Source organism: Neopelma chrysocephalum, unplaced genomic scaffold, assembly GCF_003984885.1.
Source record: "Neopelma chrysocephalum unplaced genomic scaffold, ASM398488v2 Primary Assembly neopelma1_22b, whole genome shotgun sequence".
In the NCBI taxonomy this organism is placed as follows: domain Eukaryota; kingdom Metazoa; phylum Chordata; class Aves; order Passeriformes; family Pipridae; genus Neopelma; species Neopelma chrysocephalum.
This window is the reverse complement of record NW_020897690.1, coordinates 10,261,740-10,281,456: the sequence shown is the minus strand read 5'-3', so window position 1 is coordinate 10,281,456 and position 19,717 is coordinate 10,261,740. Positions and strand designations below refer to the sequence as shown.

At 36.8% G+C, this 19,717-nt stretch overlaps 1 protein-coding gene across 1 annotated transcript in view; it reads right to left on the bottom strand.

Annotated features, from left to right (window-relative positions):
* LPCAT1 (lysophosphatidylcholine acyltransferase 1) overlaps positions 1-19,717 on the bottom strand; it is a 61,545-nt gene that overhangs the window by 3,192 nt on the left and 38,636 nt on the right. The window contains exons 10-13 of the mRNA XM_027679640.1: positions 13,808-13,933; positions 6,795-6,948; positions 5,851-5,949; positions 1,630-1,768 (exon numbers count right to left, since the gene is read on the bottom strand). Coding sequence (XP_027535441.1) covers positions 1,630-1,768; positions 5,851-5,949; positions 6,795-6,948; positions 13,808-13,933 — 518 coding nt within the window. The remainder of the gene's footprint in view (positions 1-1,629; positions 1,769-5,850; positions 5,950-6,794; positions 6,949-13,807; positions 13,934-19,717) is intronic.

The window sequence follows — 19,717 nt, the reverse complement described above, 5'->3', positions numbered from 1 at the left end:
TTCCTAGTAAGTAAGAGCAACAAATTGAGCATGTGCAAAGTTCTACATATTCTCAGGAAAGGCAAGAGATTGAATATTTATGGCAGGAACTTTCAAGACAGAAATGTGATACCAAAGGTTTATTTGCCTCTTCTAATTCTCTACCACAATATATTGGACATTTATTCTTATTATTAAGCTTTCAGATATTTTAAAATCACAGTGCAACATTTTTATTATAAAATGATAGCTTTTAATGGAAAAGGAACCAAGGAAAGTTTTAAAAAAATTATGTAAAAACCATCCTACTACCTACTTTGTGTAGCCTCAAAAAAGACTGTTCTTGACTACAGGAAATAAAATAGTGAATATGAGAGCCAAGCACTTCAGTGGTCACTGCTGTGGCTCGGCAGTCCAGATTTTCTCTGATTTTGACCACTCAGGGGAAAAGTGCAGATTAAATGCAACTATTAAAGATGAATATTAAAGTATTAATTCTTTGGTAAATCACATGAACTGGTCTGAATTCACTTGTACATGATTTCAAATTTAGCTATTCTCAAACAATGAAGTGTGCCAAAATTAGAGTTCTGCTAGGCTTACCAGCTTAAGATTCTGTGCTGGTATTTTTGAAGCTGGCAATGGGGAGGTGGGGAGAAGAGTTGAGTCACTGCACAGATCAGTTTGAAGTGACAGGTAGGAAAAAGGCAATGGGCAGGATGTATGTGGGAATGCTAAGGATATGACACATGAGAGGTATGAAAAGGAAAGGGGTAGTACAGCAGGCACCCAGGAGAGAAGACAAGAGTAGTCAGGAAAAAAGGGCAGTGGCAATGATAATCGTTGAAGTAACTCTAAAATATTTCTGCAGTTCAAGCTTTATGTACCTATTGTATGATTGAAACATAGGAATTACTAGTGTAGAAACTATGATTTATTAACACTGATATCCTAATTTGTAAATTTTTTACAAATTAAATACATACCGATTATCCTAAAGGAAAACAATTAGAACAGGTTATGTCATAAGCACCTCTACTGGAGATACATGATATGCTGGCTATCAACAACTCAGTTCATACTTAAATGATACAACTAAATTTAGAGGCTTACTTCAGATTCTTCATGTTTTGTGCAGTAACACACACGTACTTTGACTCCTAGCACAATTTATTCACTCAGGTCTCAATTTTTCAAATGCAACTTTTTCGCCTCCGTACCACCTACATCACACACTACATATCAGGCAGCCTGGTTAACTCTCTCATTTCCTGCCCCCAGATACAAGAGACAAAACAAGACGACAGAACTAAGGTACCTTTCTTTAAAAACGCATATTCACATACATGGAAGTCACAGAACAGAATATTCTCTAATCGACATATCGATATAACCTCTAATCGAGCTAATCGACATATTATGTATCAATATGGAAGAGAAAACTTCTGAAAACATGCAAATACAGTACTTGATATCGAAGGTGAAACTCATATTTGTTAAAATGTAAATTTACTTTGGTTGCAATGCTTTTATCAGCATTAAAGACAAGTCAACAAAAGGCAGAGTTTAATAAAAATATAATTGTATATCAACATGAGTTCAGGCAACTTTGACATTTTGTGACACTTCTGATCCACTTAAATTACTCACCATATGTAATCTTTCCTTTTTCTTCTTCATCTACAGCTCTGAAGAGATGTGTAACATTAATCTGTGATACACCCATGGCAGTCTTCAGAATATGAGCTAAATCCTCTTCTGTTATAGTTCCACTTCCTGATTGGTATAGCTACGAATCAAGACAGCATGATAAATCATTGCAAAGCCAAATGCCAACTCCTATAAACAGCATCACATTTAAGTAATGTAAAATTAAAATTTGATATTGGAAATTCTAGTCACTCTCAGACTGATGTGATATATTAAGGATTTCAGATTAGTCTGGGTAAAATATATCCATCATCAGTTCACCTGTGTATGCTTAGAAAGTAAAGCTTACTATATTCAGAAAAAACCCTATGCTTACATGCCTAACCACTGGAATTACAGTGGACCACTGGAATTCAGTGACAAGACTGTTTAACACTAATATATTTTGCAAATATGTAACTGAGAATAATATTTAGTGCATTGAGCTACATGTCCAAACTCCAAGACGGTCTGTGAAATCAGAAGATAAAAGGTCAGCATAAAGTAGATGACCTTTCCACTTGGTCAGATGTAAAACTCAAGATTCCTTTGACCAACATCCAAAAGCCAGTTTGCATAAAATGCCTACGTCTAAATGGTATTAATCAGCAGAATCCTCCCCCATACAGTGATGGGCCTATACTTTTCTACAAATACTTATTCTAGAAAACAATAATTTGCATATTCTTACATCCTGAAAAAGAGCTGCCTCACAGAAAGAGTTATCTTTACTACTGATAGATTGATAACTAAAAAGAATTGTTCACAGTCTCATTTCATCTTCACATATGTGCAGTGTTTTTCCCTAAGAAATGGAGCTGCATAGTTCAAAACATCTGTATCAAATACACAGCTTCATTAAACTTCCTTAAAATAACTCAATTTGCCTACATGGAACATGAGACATAAGAGTTTTTGAAACATCCCTGTCTCCTTTTCAAGCATGACAACAATGTAAATATTGAACCATGTAAAGAATGCTATTTTGGAAACTTCCTTTTAATTTCTCTACATCATTAAGAAGGTGGGAACTGATGAGATTGAACAAAATAGGCATAAGGGTGCATTTTTCCACAAGCAGAAGCTGCTGTCACAAGACGGCACACCTTAGTGGAATAAAAATATTGAAGTTCCATGGAAGACAACATTCATGATTAGATCAGGAATCTTGCCTTTTCCTCTCTAGCACCTAATCTACACACTGTTTCACAGGAAAAGCTGCAAGGCCAAGACTTGTTTAATAAAACCTGCTACATTTTCACAGAAAAAGTAGTCAGGTGATACTTGGTGGTCAGGTTCACATACATCACATTGACAAGATTTACAACACCCTTTAGTTTCATCAGCAGTTTGGAGGGGAAGATGGGGAGCTCTTATTCTGGAGTGCTGCTCTTAGACTTGATTGCCATAATACCACCAATCTCTTTTAATTGTCCACCACTGTAGAAATCTGGTGGCTCTGTAGCTCCTATTTTTCACAATCACAGAATCATTAGAGTTAGAAGGGATTCTGGAAATCATCTAGTCCAACCCCCCACCAAGGCAGGGTCACCTACAGCAAGTTACACAGGAACGTGTCCTGGTGGGTCCGGAATATCTCCAGAGAAGGAGACACCATAACCTCCCTGGGCAGCCTGTTTGAGTGCTCTGCCACTCTCAATGCAAAGAAGTTCTTCCTCATGTTGAGGTGGATGAAATTCTTGTGTTTTAGTTCATGGCCATTGCTCTTTGTCCTGCAGCTGGGCACCAGTGAAAGGAGTCCTCTTGACAACCACCTTTGAGATATTTATCTGCATTGATGAGATCCCCCCTCAGTCTTCTTTTCTCTAAACAGGCCCAGCTGCCATAATCTCTCCTCATCAGAGAGATGCTCCAGATCCCTAATCATCTTTGTGGCCCTCCCCTGGACCCTCTCCAATAGCTCCTTGTCTTTTTGGTACTAAGGAGTCCAGAACTGGACATAGTATTCCAGACGTGGCCTCATTGGGACTGAGTAGAGGGGGAGAATCACTTCCCTCAACCTGCTGGCCACACATTTTCCAATGGACCCTAGGATACCATTGGCCCTCCTGGCCCCAAGGATACACTGCTGGCTCATGGAAGACTCCCAGGTCCTTCTCCACAGAGCTGGTGTCTACTAGGTCAGCTCCCAGCCTGTACTGGTACTGGGGGCTATTCCTTCCCAGGTGGACCCTGCACTTGCCTTTGCTGAACCTCACTAGGTTTCTCTCCGCCCAATTCTCCAGCCTATTAAGGTCCCATGGAATGCCGGAACAGCCTTAAGGTGTATCAGCCACTCACCCCAGCTTTGTATCATCAGCATACAACGATTATATTTTTCAAGTTCTTCAGCCATATACTAAATACCTTCACTTTGAAAACTTGTAGCTATGCGAAATGTTGCACTTTCCCTGAGAGCAAATGACAATAGCAGAAAGTAGTACGTAACAGAGATCAGTACTTGTTCAAAGTCATACCTTCAGGAACTGGTTAGAACCTGCAGTAACTCCAGGTAAGCTCTGTGAATATCTTACGGTACATTAAGGCAGGACATGAAGTAGGAAAGGATTTAAAAAAGGTTCTCTTTCCTTTTTTGCTAGAATAATGAGCAAAATTTCCTCAGCTTGAGACTTTTCTTAACCCTTCCAATCATCACTAGCATGATAAAATGAGCCATACCCACTTCCCCTTCTTAATACATGCATAAATCATCTTTGCAGTTTTACAGCTAAATTTATATTTTGCAATTAACCAGGCAACTCAAAATTATGTGTTAGGAGTTGAAGAATGAAGCAGACAATGAAGAACAGAAATTTTACTAAGAAACAGTTCTACTAAATTCAAGTGCTTCCAAAAGGAAAATAAGTCTCCAATCTGAGCTTTTCCTCCTCTCATTGGCAAAATTATATTGTGCATTATGAATCACAACAGCTAAATTTCACTAAAATATTTCCCAAAAGCCCCCTTCAAGTTTACTTTAAGCTTGTTCATTTTACTATGACGACACAAAGCTGACCAAACAGCACCTGACTATTTCTCTACGCCACTGTATAGATCAAATTGACCAAGTAAGGACAGAGACCTTTCTGCTTTTGCCTCAGAAGTAGCAGTAAGTAGCAGCAGCAACTAATGACAGATTTCCCCCAATATTTATAGGAACTAAATATTTTTGTTCGTTCCTCCTTTGTCAAATTTGATTCTGGCCAACGGGTAAGCATATGCATGTGAACACTAAGCACCCACAGGAGCCTAATTTCTTTAGTGTAACATAGTTAAGGTTACACAGGTATGGTGAAGAACCTGAAAATAACTACTTGGAAAATAAAGGTACATATATAGTACCATGCAATTGAATGTTCTCAGCTCCATGCTGAGATAGCTCCAGTGAAGATAGCATCAAGAGTCAGCACTTTTCAGTTTTAGCAACATGAAAGACCATGTGAATTCAAGCCAAAGGGAAAAGATGATGCAGGATACAGCAGAGTTTGCATGTTGAAATAGTAATATTGAAGAAATTAATGGAAAGAAATAATTCAAGGTGTCAGAAACCCAACAGAATGACAAATATTAAGCACTGTTGCTGTCACTTTCCCAAAAAGCCCTTATTAATGATCTGTGCTGATGCTACAACAAGCCACTGAGAGTAGAAAAAGATCAGAAGCACCTCTGGGAAGCATGAAGTCTGGAAAAAGACTGCAGAACCACCACAGAAGCATGCTAAGACTAAGAGGGAAGAAAATCTTAACAGGAGATAAAAAAATAATCTCTACTAACACGTAGACTTTTTTTAAAATACTTTATTCACTTGAAAAGTATGACTTGATTTAAACATTCTAAAAGTTTACATTCTACAACTTAGCATTCTACAAACATTCTACGACTTAACAGCCTTTAGTTTAGAGGAATCAGTACAAAGGACTTGAGGTTTGAGACTCAACTTGCTGAGAAGGATTCTACCAGAGTTCTACAAAGAACAATTTCAAACTGCAAACTTCCATAATTTCACACAACTTAAACTTGCAATGGATTTGCTCTTAACATGACCTCTTAATCTAACTTTCCATTGTTTTAAAATGTAGTAAAGTATTAAAAGGGAATGTGAAACTTACTATTAAGTCTAATGGTAGTATAAAAAATTTCTAAAAAGAAGTAACCCACGTAAAGCACGAAAATGCTGCTTACCTGAAATGCCAACTGAATTGTTTCCAGAGTTTTGGATGGCTTACAGACAACTGACAGAGCAATGACAAACTCCCGAATGTCAATTACACCATCTTCATTCTGTGAAGGAAAACCTCCCCTCAAAACAGTGCAGTTTGTCTGAGAATTTTCATAAATAACAAACAGTTGCTAAAGATGCAGAATATTCAGAAAGATAGTCACATATGCTATGAAGTCTCACTGAAATGAAATCACATGAGGGCAAGAACCTGTGTGAAAACTGTGCAGGCCCTTTTCGGAGTCTCAGTCAAAAGTCATACTTCAAATATTCTTAAAAGACAGTGCTGCTGCTGTCACCCTTCACTTGCATATTTAAGATTTTTACATTAAACCATCTGAATTACTTGGTTGAAACTAAACCAGAGAACCAGAGTCCAACGCAGCCTAATTTAAGCCATTAATACAAGATGTCTGCTCTTTGGTATAAGAGAGAACATTATGGACATATCCACCTCCTGCTCCAAACAGCACCTCATCCAGATATAGATAATAGTAATTTCCCCATTCTGACTGCCAGAGGAATGAAAAGTCCTTCAAGTTTCAGGCATCCTAGAAAAACAAGTAATTTATTTACAAGGTAAGTGAAATATCAGCTAACAGACACTGCATTGACTTGCAATGAGCAGCAGCAGAGGTTTAGCCTGACCCTACCTTTCTTCCTCTTCATATTTTGCATCTAGAAAGAAAGTAATTTTTTTCCAGCTGATACTCCTTTAACTTCTACCTGAACAAATGCTTTATTTAGCTGATGACAGCTGCCCTTACGTTGCTGAAAGGGAAAAGCAGTAGGCAAACACTATGGTGAAATGCTCAAAATCATATCTTGGCGAATGCAATTGGAAAAGAAGTAGGCTACAGTGGAATTCATAAAAAGTATTAACTTTTCTTAATATGTTGTTTCTTACCTCATCAAAAAGTGTGAACATACTTTCTAATGTGTGAGAAACTGGAAATTCCAAGTATGCTGAAAATTCTTTAAGATCAACCTTTTCTTTCTTCATTTTCATGGCACTTGCAGCATATTTATCAAGATCATCTTCAAGTGTTTCTGGTTTCAGCCTAGAAAACATTATTTTTGCACATTTTAAAAACAAATCCAGTATTAACAATGCACATTTTAATGTACCAAATAAAGCAATGGATGATAATGGTGTAAAGTATTAAAAAATCTGGAATCAGAATTATTACACAACTTTTTAATAAAATACTGGATTCCTATAATTTTAAGGCTCTCATTAGTTCTTGAACTGTATTAGAAGTTACTGCAAGGGTTTAAGAACCCTGGACATAAACTTGTGTCTTCTACCTTAATTATAAGTCATATGTGTAAGCAGTTCAACATGAAGAAACACAGTCTAAAACTAGCTAATAAAGACCAAGCATAGAGAACTAGGAGGAATTCAGGTCACCTGAACATGGCTGTATTGTAGGACAGTAACATAAACCAATTATGTTTCCAAATTTACTAATGTCACTGAACAGGAAAGACCTGATGCATCCTGCATAAAAAAAAAGATCAGGGATTACATAATAGCGATTATACCGTTAATCCTGTTTGTCAGTGCTCATTTTTCACATTCAGTCCAGAGTTGGACACCATTATAAAGTGACCTAAACAAAATTGTAACAGTGCATACAGCTACAGAATTTCCTCAGTCCTTCTTCTTGCAAAATCAGATTTTGACTGATGAATGAACAACTTTATAATTATGTAGATATCTACTTCATGGTTGGTTATTTTTTTTTCCCCTAAGTCAAGCTTCCTGTTTCCATTTTGCAAAAAAAGTCTTACAATGAATATAATCAATGGTGCTGCAGGCACGCAAGGAAAAGTAGATTCTCTCCCTAATATAACATCAAGCACATCTTGATCAGCAGGTTTCCTCTGAAGTGATTTAGGGTAACATGGGTATCCAAACTTTCCAGTCTGAAGACAAAAGAAGCCAATAAAGTCTCCTACAAGATCCTTCTGCAGTTGCCTGTTTTCCTATTCGCTGCTGCAGACAAGGAAAAGCAGTTATTTACAGAACTCAGAAGCTCACACCAGAATTGTTCCCAGGCTGCAGCTGGGACTCCTCAGCAGCTTCCTCTCAGCAACAAGAATGAATAAAATGCTTAATATCAGCATTCTCAGGAGCTTCTGAAAAAAGATAAGAGCATTTTTGATAGGAAGATTATCTGTTACATCAGCTCCAGAACTTGACTACTCGCTGTAATGATCCTTCCTAAACATCATGGCTTTTAAGTAAAAATACAACTACCATGCTGTCTGTCATGACCTATACTGACCAAATATGTATTACCTAAACAATGCCAAGTCCTGCATTTCTGAATTATAAGATCTGAAGAAGGTCATGAAAGAATTCTTCCAGAGACCCATGGCTCCCACAGAACATTCGTATGTTCTCCATCCTAGCATTAAAACACCTATCTTAAGATTTAGTTCTAGACAGTATGAAAAGAGGAGTGAGACACCCCTCTGCAAACATTCACTTTTCATGACCAAGTAGAAAAGTAGAAGAAACAACAAAAAAGAAATCCATAGATGATTTGAGATGCACCCAGAACTCAGCTACTCACATGCAGGATTACATGCAAGAAATGTCCACAGATAATACATCCCACTGTAGTAGCTGAAATGGATTTTAACTGTAGGATAAGGACAGCTGGCATCCAAATCCTTCCTTGAGATAAGCCACCATTGACACAGAATATATAGTCCAACATCTGTCTCTAAATCAGAGAGATTTGGTTTGCAACAAATTGACTCAAAATTCACTTTCTATAACTGAGGGAGTACCCCTTTGGTGAGTAGTATTCAAGACTTGCAAGATCTCCATCAGTAATTAAATTTGAAAAGCTAAAATACAGTTTGAAGGCAAAACCTTGTATGGAAAATAGCATGACTTACCACAAATCTTACAGACATCTTGTGGTTTGTCTTTTGTAAATACAGAAGATGTGAGCCAATCTCAAAAGCAGTATGTGCATCAGTGAGGCAAACACTGCTTCAACTTGAGTATAGCTGCATTGTACTTCTGGTAATCCAAGACGGGCTTGCTTCCCTCTAGCCCTTCAAAATCAGAAAGTAATTGACGTGTTGATGACCAAAGCTGCTATGCTAAAGTTTTCTGAAGCAAGTCTCGTAAATAGGTTCTGAACCAATGTGAAATGGTATGAATGTCTCAATTCCTTTACAATTGTTACTTTTATCTCAATGGAGGCCATAAAAGCTAGAAAGTCAACAGCAAATGTCTTTACTGATGAAGTCATGTTTGTTGGCCTAATGGCATCCACGCAGGATCTAGGCTTTATGATAAAAAATATTATTTGCTGTTGTGGTGTTTTGCTTTATTTTTTTAGGTCAGTGCACACTAAAGAGAAGAAAAAGCCATTCCTGAGTCCATGAAGATGAAAAGGACATTTTTCAAGATTAATATTAAATTCTGAACATTAAATTCTTCACAGCAGACTTCACAAGGAAAACCAGATCCCTGAAGGTAGAATATTTTCAGCATAATTACCACTATTTTTAGCAAGTAAGCTAGTTTTAGCTGCATTTGACTATTTGAAAACAAACTCCCTTCTTGCATGCTGGGAACCTGCCAAAAACCTTCTAGTGTCTCACAGAGCTGGAAGAACAGCTGGATCCTGTAGATAGCTACTGTAAACTGCAAGCACAGAGAAACATGCCCTAAGCCAGAAAAGTACAATACATTCAGTTTTGTGTCTGCTGATGTACTTCTGTGACACTTCATGTTATAATGGAGAAAGGATACTGAACAGCTGCAAAACTGACCTTCTTGAATACTCTGAGTACTGCTTTTATCAGAAATGCAGATGGACAACATCCTCCAGAAGTTTTTTTCTTTTTATAGATGATTTCTGAACACTCTGAAGTCACTGAACTATTAGTTAGCTGTGAGGGTTATTACACTGGAAATTCAAAGTTTTGCCTACAGTTTGGACCACCATTTCAGGCACACATGTAAAGCAGAAGTTTGCATTGTAGTCTGGATGGTAAAGACTGTTGAGCAAGAATAGACAGGCATCAGGCCTATGAGGTAATTATTTACTCCTTACAGATCTTTCTAGAAGCCTATAGTAGCATTGTCTAGTAGGATCCTCACAACTGACTTGATAATACTGGAGAGTAGTAGTCAAAATGGAACTGCTCTTTAGTTCATGCCATTCTTACCAAAATACTAAGGCTTCTAAGAGACAGTAGAATTGATTCAAAAGCAGTGGGTTTGAATTTCATTGAATTTCACCAGGGCCAGGGAGTATGTAAGGATGTAAACCTTGCAGGCATGCTAAGGTTGTTGAATATTCTTCCAGGGCAGACATCACTAGTACCCATCACATGAGTACAAGATGCCAGTAATACTCAGGGCAAGAAAGCAAAGAGACGGTTAGGAATTCAAAAAGAATTCAAACCCAAATTGCTGCCCATTACTAAAGATAAAAATTACTAAAAGTAATCCTACTGCAAAAGCTAAGAAGTCTAAAAGGCAAGAACAGTGGATTTTCCTGAAATATGACCTGAAAAAGATAATGTGCTGCAAACTGTATTTTTTGAAAGTAAGACATAATCAGCAAAGCCATACTGTCTTCAGTGAAAAGTACGAAGAACCTCAGAGTCTGTGTACTAAAGGCATACACCACATCAAGAACCTGCCAAACCAAAGAGTCTTGTGCCACATGACACCAATAATAAAACACACATTCACCCTGTTACCATATGATAGTTTTGCTGTATTTTCTATACTCATTGCTTTTTGATCCACAAAGTGGAGGCCAACTACCACGCAGGAAGACAAAATGTGCCATCTTGGACAAGTATCAGTGCTGCCAAGCTTAAAATAAAAAATTAGGGAAAACAGATGCATAACCTTCATTTCTAGAGAATATTTTTTCCAAAAAGACTTTAAATTAATAAGAAAAATCAGAAAGTAGAAAACAGTGACTAAAACAGAAGGATGTAACACACATCTGCTTTTGCTATATGTTCCAAGTAATACCTAGGGTTTTAAAAGTGAAAGATTTGGGATAAAACAACTATGAAGCAAAAAAAATAAATCAAGCACGGGATATGCAAACAGATGATCCTTAATCTGGCTCCAAGTTTGACAAAGTTGTTGCTTTCTTTCTCCTCCCCCTCATAACCTATACCCACCACCCCAAAAAAAAAAAAAGTGCAAAAGGCCTGGACCACTAGAATTACTTAAGTAAAATTTCAGGTTACTTTAAGACCTGACTTTATAAGCCCCATCTAACAGCATGCAGAACACAGTCACTAAAAAAATTCTACTCAGGATTGCAATATGTGCTCCATTTGGCTTCTTTTTTTTTTCCTTAGAAAAGAGAGATATCTCTAATTTTCAAAACCGAAAACAACTAAAACTGAGAACAATCACAATTGAAAAAATTAGAAAACTGAATTCTGTAAGAAGACATTGATGGTCTAAAAGCCACTGTTATATAAGAAAGGGGAACAACAATTAAAGTTGGAAGGTCCTTCTAGTTCACGAACAAAGTGGATACAGGAATTAGAACAAATAGAAGTTTGAAACAACAGAAACAAATCAATTCAAATCAGAACTCAAGGATCTCCTTGCAGGCAACTACCATAAAGCAGCTCATAAAAAGATGGAGATGAGATTTAATTAACTGTATTAACACTTCCTGAAGGAGATAATCCAAAGACGTCTTTAGTAAGGCACAAAATCCAAACAAGACTCAATGTCTAGAACATGGTAATAGATCCAGCCCAAGTAAAAATAGACTCACTTTAAACAGTGGGGTAATTAATTATGCAACAAATAATCAAATAAAGCAGAGGATTTACAATGTATAAAAGCTATAATACAGACTGCATATAGCTTAGTAATCAGCTCATTGGTCAGACATAAATTATCAGTCTCAAGAGAGGCACGACTGCTTGAGGAGTAATGAATGCACAATTTGAGAAGGTTAGTCTATGATCAATTGATCTCTTTGATAAAGCAGTCATTTTACCAAAGAATTCAGTATGAAGCAGCTGAGTTTCAGCCAGCTATGTAGCTCCGTTAACAGAGTCTGAGCTCTTCGTTAGATGAAGCATGAGAACTCACTGCTGTGGCTGCATGGCTTCTGGACTGAATCCCATCCAGCTGTGCACAGACCAAGCAAATTTTTCAGACAATGATAATGAATCCTGTAGATACATAATGTGTACAGAAATAACTCTCCAGTGTAGCAAACTGAGGTCTACGTTGATTTCAAAGAATGTAAAGCAAAAAGGTGTCTGAATTTGTCTCACTACAGAAATCTTTCAAAATTGCATGTTACCTCAAAGGTATGTAATTGCTCAAAAGCAAGTATTAACACTCGATGAAAAATCCATTGGATAAAACTTACTGTTCCAGTCATTTAGCTATGCAAGTGGATGATCTTATTGCCTCCCTGGCCTCAAAACCTTTGAATAAACAGCAAAATTACTACATCTATCAAACGTGCATTAGAGATGAAGTCATATTACAATCTTCATCCAACTGTGCCAGAAAAACGCCATCATAATAGCCTTCTTATTGGCACATACCCAACTCCAGACAGGATATTTCACCAATGAATAATTGCTCAAACCAGAGAGGGAACTCTTGGGACTTTTGGGAACTTCACTCACAAATGCATGTAATTGTTTTAGAGGCCAAAACAAAAACCCAGAAAAGCATAATTTGAAAGAACAGCTTTAAATTGAGCAGACAAAAGCCAGACAATTTAACAAGAGGATTAAACTGAATCCTGGGATTATCAACTGCATAATAAGAGACGTGGGTGGTTGGTTTGTTTTGTTTCGCTTGCTTTTTTCTCTTGATACAGTAAATTCAGAGCCTTTGAAACAAAGTGAGACTCTTTCTTTGCCCTTATAAGTCTCTCCTGTCCTAATGGAAGTCTTTTCAGATGGAGGTCCTGACAACGGATTAATATATGTTTATCATCTGAATGCATAATGTATAGCTGTCCTACATTCCTTATTCTCCAATACAGCTTTGCTCTTCTTTATTTTCATTTATGTACACAAGATGAAGATAAAGGAAAAAATAGTGAAAGGAAATAAAAGTACAGAATGAAAACATGAAACTATGCTCTATACTTTCAGGTGATGAGATAAAAAATGAAGAAGGATGTTTGCATATTAAAACAGTTAATAGGATGAGGCTGTACATGTAGTTTGTGGTTGTTCAATAGGATGACTGAAGAAGCAGGAGAAAAACTGGAAAACAGCAGCAACAAGTTCTACTATTTGGTTTATGTGAATTTTTCAGGTTTGCTGAGGCTTTTCTGAAAGGTAAAGCCAGCAGGAAATGACACTATGGGAAGAGAGAAGAGAGCTGCATATCCTGAGCTACAGTTTCATTAGAAAGTCCATCTGGCAGTAACCTACTCAAAAGATCAACTACCACTTTCTGCTTCTTGGGAAAGGGTGACCCCTCTGTCCTCACTATTATGAGGTTAATCCAGTCACAAGACTGGATGCCCTTGTTTGGCATCCCTTGTTTTCCCTTCACAGATGTCACAGGAAAAGGCAATTGACTCTTAACTGTAACAAATATTAGGAATCCCACAGTATTCCTGACCCTCTTCAGAAAGTGTCTTCTAGTTTTGCTCAGGAATGACTGCTTCAGACTCACTCTGCTGACTTGTCAGATGGAAAGTAAGAACTTTACAACCTACTTTACAATCATTAGGATTTGGGGTGCTGCTTGCAAATGAATTACAGTATTGGTTTGATTTTATACTGGTGTTTCCCTGATCATATTATGACAACATTCCATATATATTCATGAATGCAGTATTTTTATATGAAGGGAAAAACTATATAAATATGGATATATAATAAATATGCACCTTACATATAAATATTGTATATGCTCACCCAAGGCTTCTCACAAGCTTTGCAAATTCTAAAAGACATGTATCTGAAGGCAGACGAAGTTGTCCTTCAGCCAAAGCTAGCTGACAGTCTTCAAATGTATAATCTGTCACTGAAACTCCCAGCGCCCTTGAATAAACCAAAGAAACACTGTAAATGAGACAATCTAAGAAAAACGAACACAATCATCAATTTACAGCAAGAAATCCTGTATTATGCTCTCTAGTCTGAAAAATTATAAGGAAGAGTCTACAAAATAAGTTCACATAGAAAGAATGAAATATGGACTCGAACCATTGCAGAACATCTATTTTGACTTTCTGAGTCCATCAAAATATGCAAAAACAAAAGGGAAAAATTAGGCAGTGCATAGTTTCATAGACATATAAATTAATTTATATTTTCATGTAAGTGAATAACAAGGGTTTCAAGATTTTTAATCCAGAACACAAATATATATTTATTAATAATTATTTTCAATATTTTTATTATTATTGATTTATTAATGTTAGTGTAATCACTTGAGTGGACAACCTATTACTTTCAGCTAATACTAATATTATATGACAGGTGACATTTCTCTATAAAGAACAGCTAGAATATAACATATAAAAGCAAGTAGAGTTAATCTCCATACAAACACGTTATATTCAAGTGTATGACATAAGAAAGGTAGAAGAAAAAATACTCCCAAGCCTTTATATATCAACAATTAAGTATTCATTCTTGCTTTATGTTTAACTTCATGGTCTGTAGTAATAGTAGCACCACAATATACTCCAAGAAAATCCTGATATTGTAGCTGCCCTTCATTTGCTATGCAAAGTTGAGAGAAAGACACTTTGGTTTGGAGGAGACCTTTAAGATTTCAGCGTAAGATAAAATTTAGAAAGGAAACACTGCTCTGTATGACTTACTCATGTGCCATGACTTCCATCATACTTGATTTTACTTATACTAGTAAGGAACATTACCTCCTTTATGCAGCTTTTTCTAGCTTAATGAAGCCTCATGAAATTTTTTTATTGACTTACCTTCATTCTTTCCGTCTACAGTTTGTCTAACTTGCTCCTAATCACCTTTTTCATATGTGAAGTTAATATACACTAATGGCAAGATCGATACAAAACCCTGAGGCATGCCACAGTCATTTTGGCTTTGATGGAAACTCTGCATGCAATTCTATGCAATGCTTTATTATAAATAATTCGATCTATAATGGCAGTTACTTCTCATGCAATGAACAATTTCTGTTAAGCAGTGTGTTCCTCAGAATCTCATTCTAAAGCCTTTGAATGCCAATGTAAATAACGTAAGCCAGTTCTCTTTTGTCCATCAATTAATTGTCAAACTTCAGGAATTCTAAGATGTTAGTAAGACATGTACTTAAACTTAAAGCTACTGGTCAGGGTTTCTCTCTTCTCTTTAAGGCTGACAAAGTCAAATATTCAGGAAGAACACCTCACTAATAGATATTCAAGCTCAAAAGTACCAAATACATTAAAAATAGGTATTATTAATAAGCTATTTATGAACAAAACAAGGTAGCGATCTTGAATCAATAGCCTTCCTTTTGCCAAGAAGAAACAACAAACAGGAAGAAATAAAAGGAAAAAGTCAACTAAAACAAAAATATTCAGGTACATAGAAAAGTCATCTTAAAATCATGCAGACTGTTGAAGACTAGATTGCCTCATATTGGTGATCTTAAGCAATTAAATTCAGTTCCTCCAAATTTTTCTCTTCTTGATGTGCTTCTGTTCCTCCTCCTAAGAAGTGTCCTAGTAGTATCTGTAAATCAGTAACGGAACAGCAAAGAGATTCTTGTGATACCTTACTTCACCCCATAGACTTAGGGTTAACATAGTAATGAATATGGTGTAAAATACAGATGAAGAATTCCCCCATGCTGTGGGGACTTAAATCCATTTCCAAGTTCAACCTGACTTAGACATCAGGTACTGCGACTTTGTCAAAACTTCTGTTTTACAGTATTTAATATAGTGTATTATAAAAGATTAAATCACTGGTATGTTACAATACAGAATCAATTTTCCTCAAAAGAAGAAAAAGGAGTAGACGAAAGAAGCAGAGTCTATCTTGCCAATAGAGATTACTTCCTGTTCCCTTCTTTTGTAGTGTCTGTGCACTCAATCATTCCTATAGCCTTCCATGTCAAGTGTCAGTGAAATAGCTGAACCCCTAGGTCAGCAAGGACATGCTATAAGCAGTACTATCAAGAGGAGCATACATAAAAGAATATGGTAATAAACAAAGACCTTGTCCAGCCAAGCACATTACACCAAAATCAGTTCTTAAGGCCACAGTAGGTATAGTATGCAAGAGAAATACAGGAACTTACAGGCAATCAGCTAAAGCACAGGGCAACTACATGTAAAAGAGGAAGCTGGTTAAAAATAAGTTAAAAGAAACTGGAAGGGTAAAGTGTTCCTCTGTTGCACATATTAGGGGATCAGGAGAAGTAGTAAAACATTTAACAAATAAGATTCTGAAAGGACAAAAAAAAAGTTAGTGTGACTCAAACTGATTAAAGGTGGCAATCAGAACGAAGAGACTTTAAAAAAACCCAAACCAAAACCACAACCGTTCCCTCAAGGAAAACAAGAGAAGAGAGACAAGTTAAAACATAACCATAAGGTGGCAAGCCAAAGCAAGAAACAATAACTTGTTAAAACCAAAAGCATGACGCTTTTCAAATGCATCAAAAGAAAGATGACTAAGAAAGATCAAGGCATTCAACCTGGGGGGAGTGTTGAATACTGACTGACTGCCATCCCAGAACCAATGTCAGATTTAAACAGCTTCTAAATAATGGTCCATGAACATGTTGAACGAGCCTAGCCAAAGAGGAATTAAAAAACCCAAAACAAATAATCAACAAGCAACCAAAACCACACTTAAGATTCAGAACAAATTCCAAACAAAAGCAGGAATCACCTCAGACTTAGCCAAACCACCAGGGGGAAAGACAACCTTCATCTTTTTATAGCTTTGTGCACCTCTAATAAAAGGCACGGTATTGGGCCAGTATAGGAAAATGCCCAATATTACTAATACCTGCATGTAGGCTCAATGTCAAAACATACACAAAACAGGACTGAGAAGGACAAAAGCAACTTCTCTTGTTCACCTGTTGGCAATTTTCCAGCCATTGGATTTCAAAAAACAAAAGAGACAAATGGACTTTAACAGTGTGTGTGTACACATATATTTATATATACATATATATACACATCCAGACTTTCACAATAACAAAGATTAGAAGTAGAGAAGGGAAGAAACAACTTTAGCTCATAGCCAAGTTCAGTCATAGAATCAACCAAGGCCAGACAGAGTCCAAGGGGTTCTTTAGTTCAGAAGACAAATTACAAGCTGTATAGGGCTAGCAGTTTAAAGGACCCTGATTTCAGCTCAGAATGTTGAAGAAACTGAAGCTGGAGAACATATAAACTTTATTATTTGTGATAAGACTTGTGAATTTTTCAGTTTCTTAGAATAAAGCTCTCTGTGAGGCCTGGGTACAACTGCAACTCACAGGATTTTCTACAGAACCAGTCACTAAACTATTTTAACTTATCTCCAGGGCAACCTTTCTCTACTTCAACTGGAAAAAAAGAAGAAAACAGATAATTTGTGATGAAAACCACAAGTGCAACTCCGTATTTTTAGTAAACTAGAAATAAAACAACTTTTCCCATATCTTTATTTAAAAGCATTTTTTTCCTCTTCTCTTCATATTACCCCTGCTTTCACATCCAGTTAACCTGAACCTGGCCTTTTTAATGTTCAGCAAATTTGTATGGCCTGACATGCATGTCTGGCTTGACACACCTTGAGGCTTTTTCCCTCCCTGCCTTCCCTGAAATGCTGGCTATTTACCTTTCATGATATCATATTAAACAAAATTTCAAAGTCAGTAAGTCACTTCAAAATAATAAACCCAAATGAAGCAAAACCCCAGAAGCTTTCCTGCAAATCCGATCTGTGACACACAACAGTTGTACTTATTATATCCTGATGTCTTACACCGAACAGCTCCCTACATCTAATACTTGTGCAGTCATAACATAAAGTGAATGATCAACTTTCTCATTTTCTGCATACCAATCCACTATGCATGCAAAAGGCTGAACATACAACAGAATGCGACTGCTGTAATATGATGAGAAGTGAGAGAAAATAGCACAGGCAATATTGTGACATTCTGAATCTCTGCTTCAACAAAAACATTTTAGAAGTGTTTTAAGTTGTTACTAAGCAGAACTGTGAATTAATGAATACTCCACAGGCTGCTCAAAAAAACCCTCTTTAAATCAACTATAATCTTTATAAGGTGCTGAAAATATTAAGACTACATGAAATTTGGTATTTTTCATTATAAGATGTTCAGCAAAAAGAGAGAAAACACAATGGACAAATAACTCCAATTACTAGTAGTCATTTGTATAGGAATTTCCTGAACCAGAGACCACTCGTACCACTACGTTTTAGAATCACTGATTAACCACATTTTTTTTTTACAGTCTATCTCAGCTCTGATGGAGTCACTTTATGTATCTGGTAGTGAATGCCACAATTTTGTACATGTTTTAAAGACTTACTCCATTTAATTTCAGCTGATCTACTGTTGAGTGCTTTCCATCTCTTCTGCTATGGAATCCCCTACTATGCATTTCCAGACCACTCATCGATTTTGCTGACCTTCAAAACAATCCTCCACTATTTTTTTTTTCAACCTTTCCCAAACTGAAGAGCTTTTACCTATTTAGTTTTGGAAGGCCAGCGTAGGTAGGCCCTGTTTTCTTCTCAGACTACTACTTTGTGACATTCTCCAAGAAAATGAAGGTCTAGTCATGAGTCTGAAGTTCACATCAGGAACAGAGTATCTCATGATGGTTTAATTTTTAGACAGAAAAAGAAGCTGCCAACAGCTGCACTTCTCCCTGGCTGAAACTGGGTCCTGCAATCGTTGGTCTTGTAGACTTGCACATCAGAAATCTTCAAGGGTGAAAAACAAGGCAGATTTTCCTTGTGTTGTCAGCATTCAAAAATCTAGCTCAAACCAAACTGCTGCAAATTATTACTTAATTTTAAAAAATTTATTTATTCAGAGAGAAAATAAATGTAGCAAGAAGTTGCACAGTTAACCCTGTTCTGTAACTATGTTTGCCCAATTGCCACAATTACAGCATTCACAGAAATGAACAGAGTGCACAATGTATTTCTCATCTCCATTTTTGTATGTGACCTGAAACCCAAACAAAGCACTGAATCCTTTAGGATGGCAAAGACCTCTGAGATCCTTGAGTCCATCTTCTGATCGATCACCACCTTGTCAATGAGGCCACAGAACTAAGTGCCATGTCCAGTCATTTCTTGAACACCTACAGGGATAGCACAGGGATGCCTTAGATGGTGTAAAAATGCAAAAAAAAAACGATTTGGATTTCAAAGTTGAATGCTGAACGTCCAAGCAGTAGTTGTGCAGAATCACATACGAAACTTCAGACAGATAGGCACGCAGCACAGCAGCTTTTCCAAAGTTAGATTAAACTGGCCACTGAAAACAACAGATAAATATGAGATAGACCAGTAAGCTACTGTAAACCCACATCCTCAAGGCTACTCTTCAGCAACCAGCATTACTGTATCCCATATAGTGGCAGAGATCACATACTGATGCTGTCAAAGCCTTCAAGAAAAAAACCAAAACTGATTTTGACTATGTAGAAGATGAAAAAAGGTAAGATGGAAACAGAAGACTATCTATAATATTCTTTGCCTTCATCAGCACACTGGAAAAAAGTATTAATTTTTCAAAAGCAAAAATGTAATGCTCATATGTCAGGCTGGTAAGTTGCTGCTCTAACTATGACATGCTCCAACAAGTGG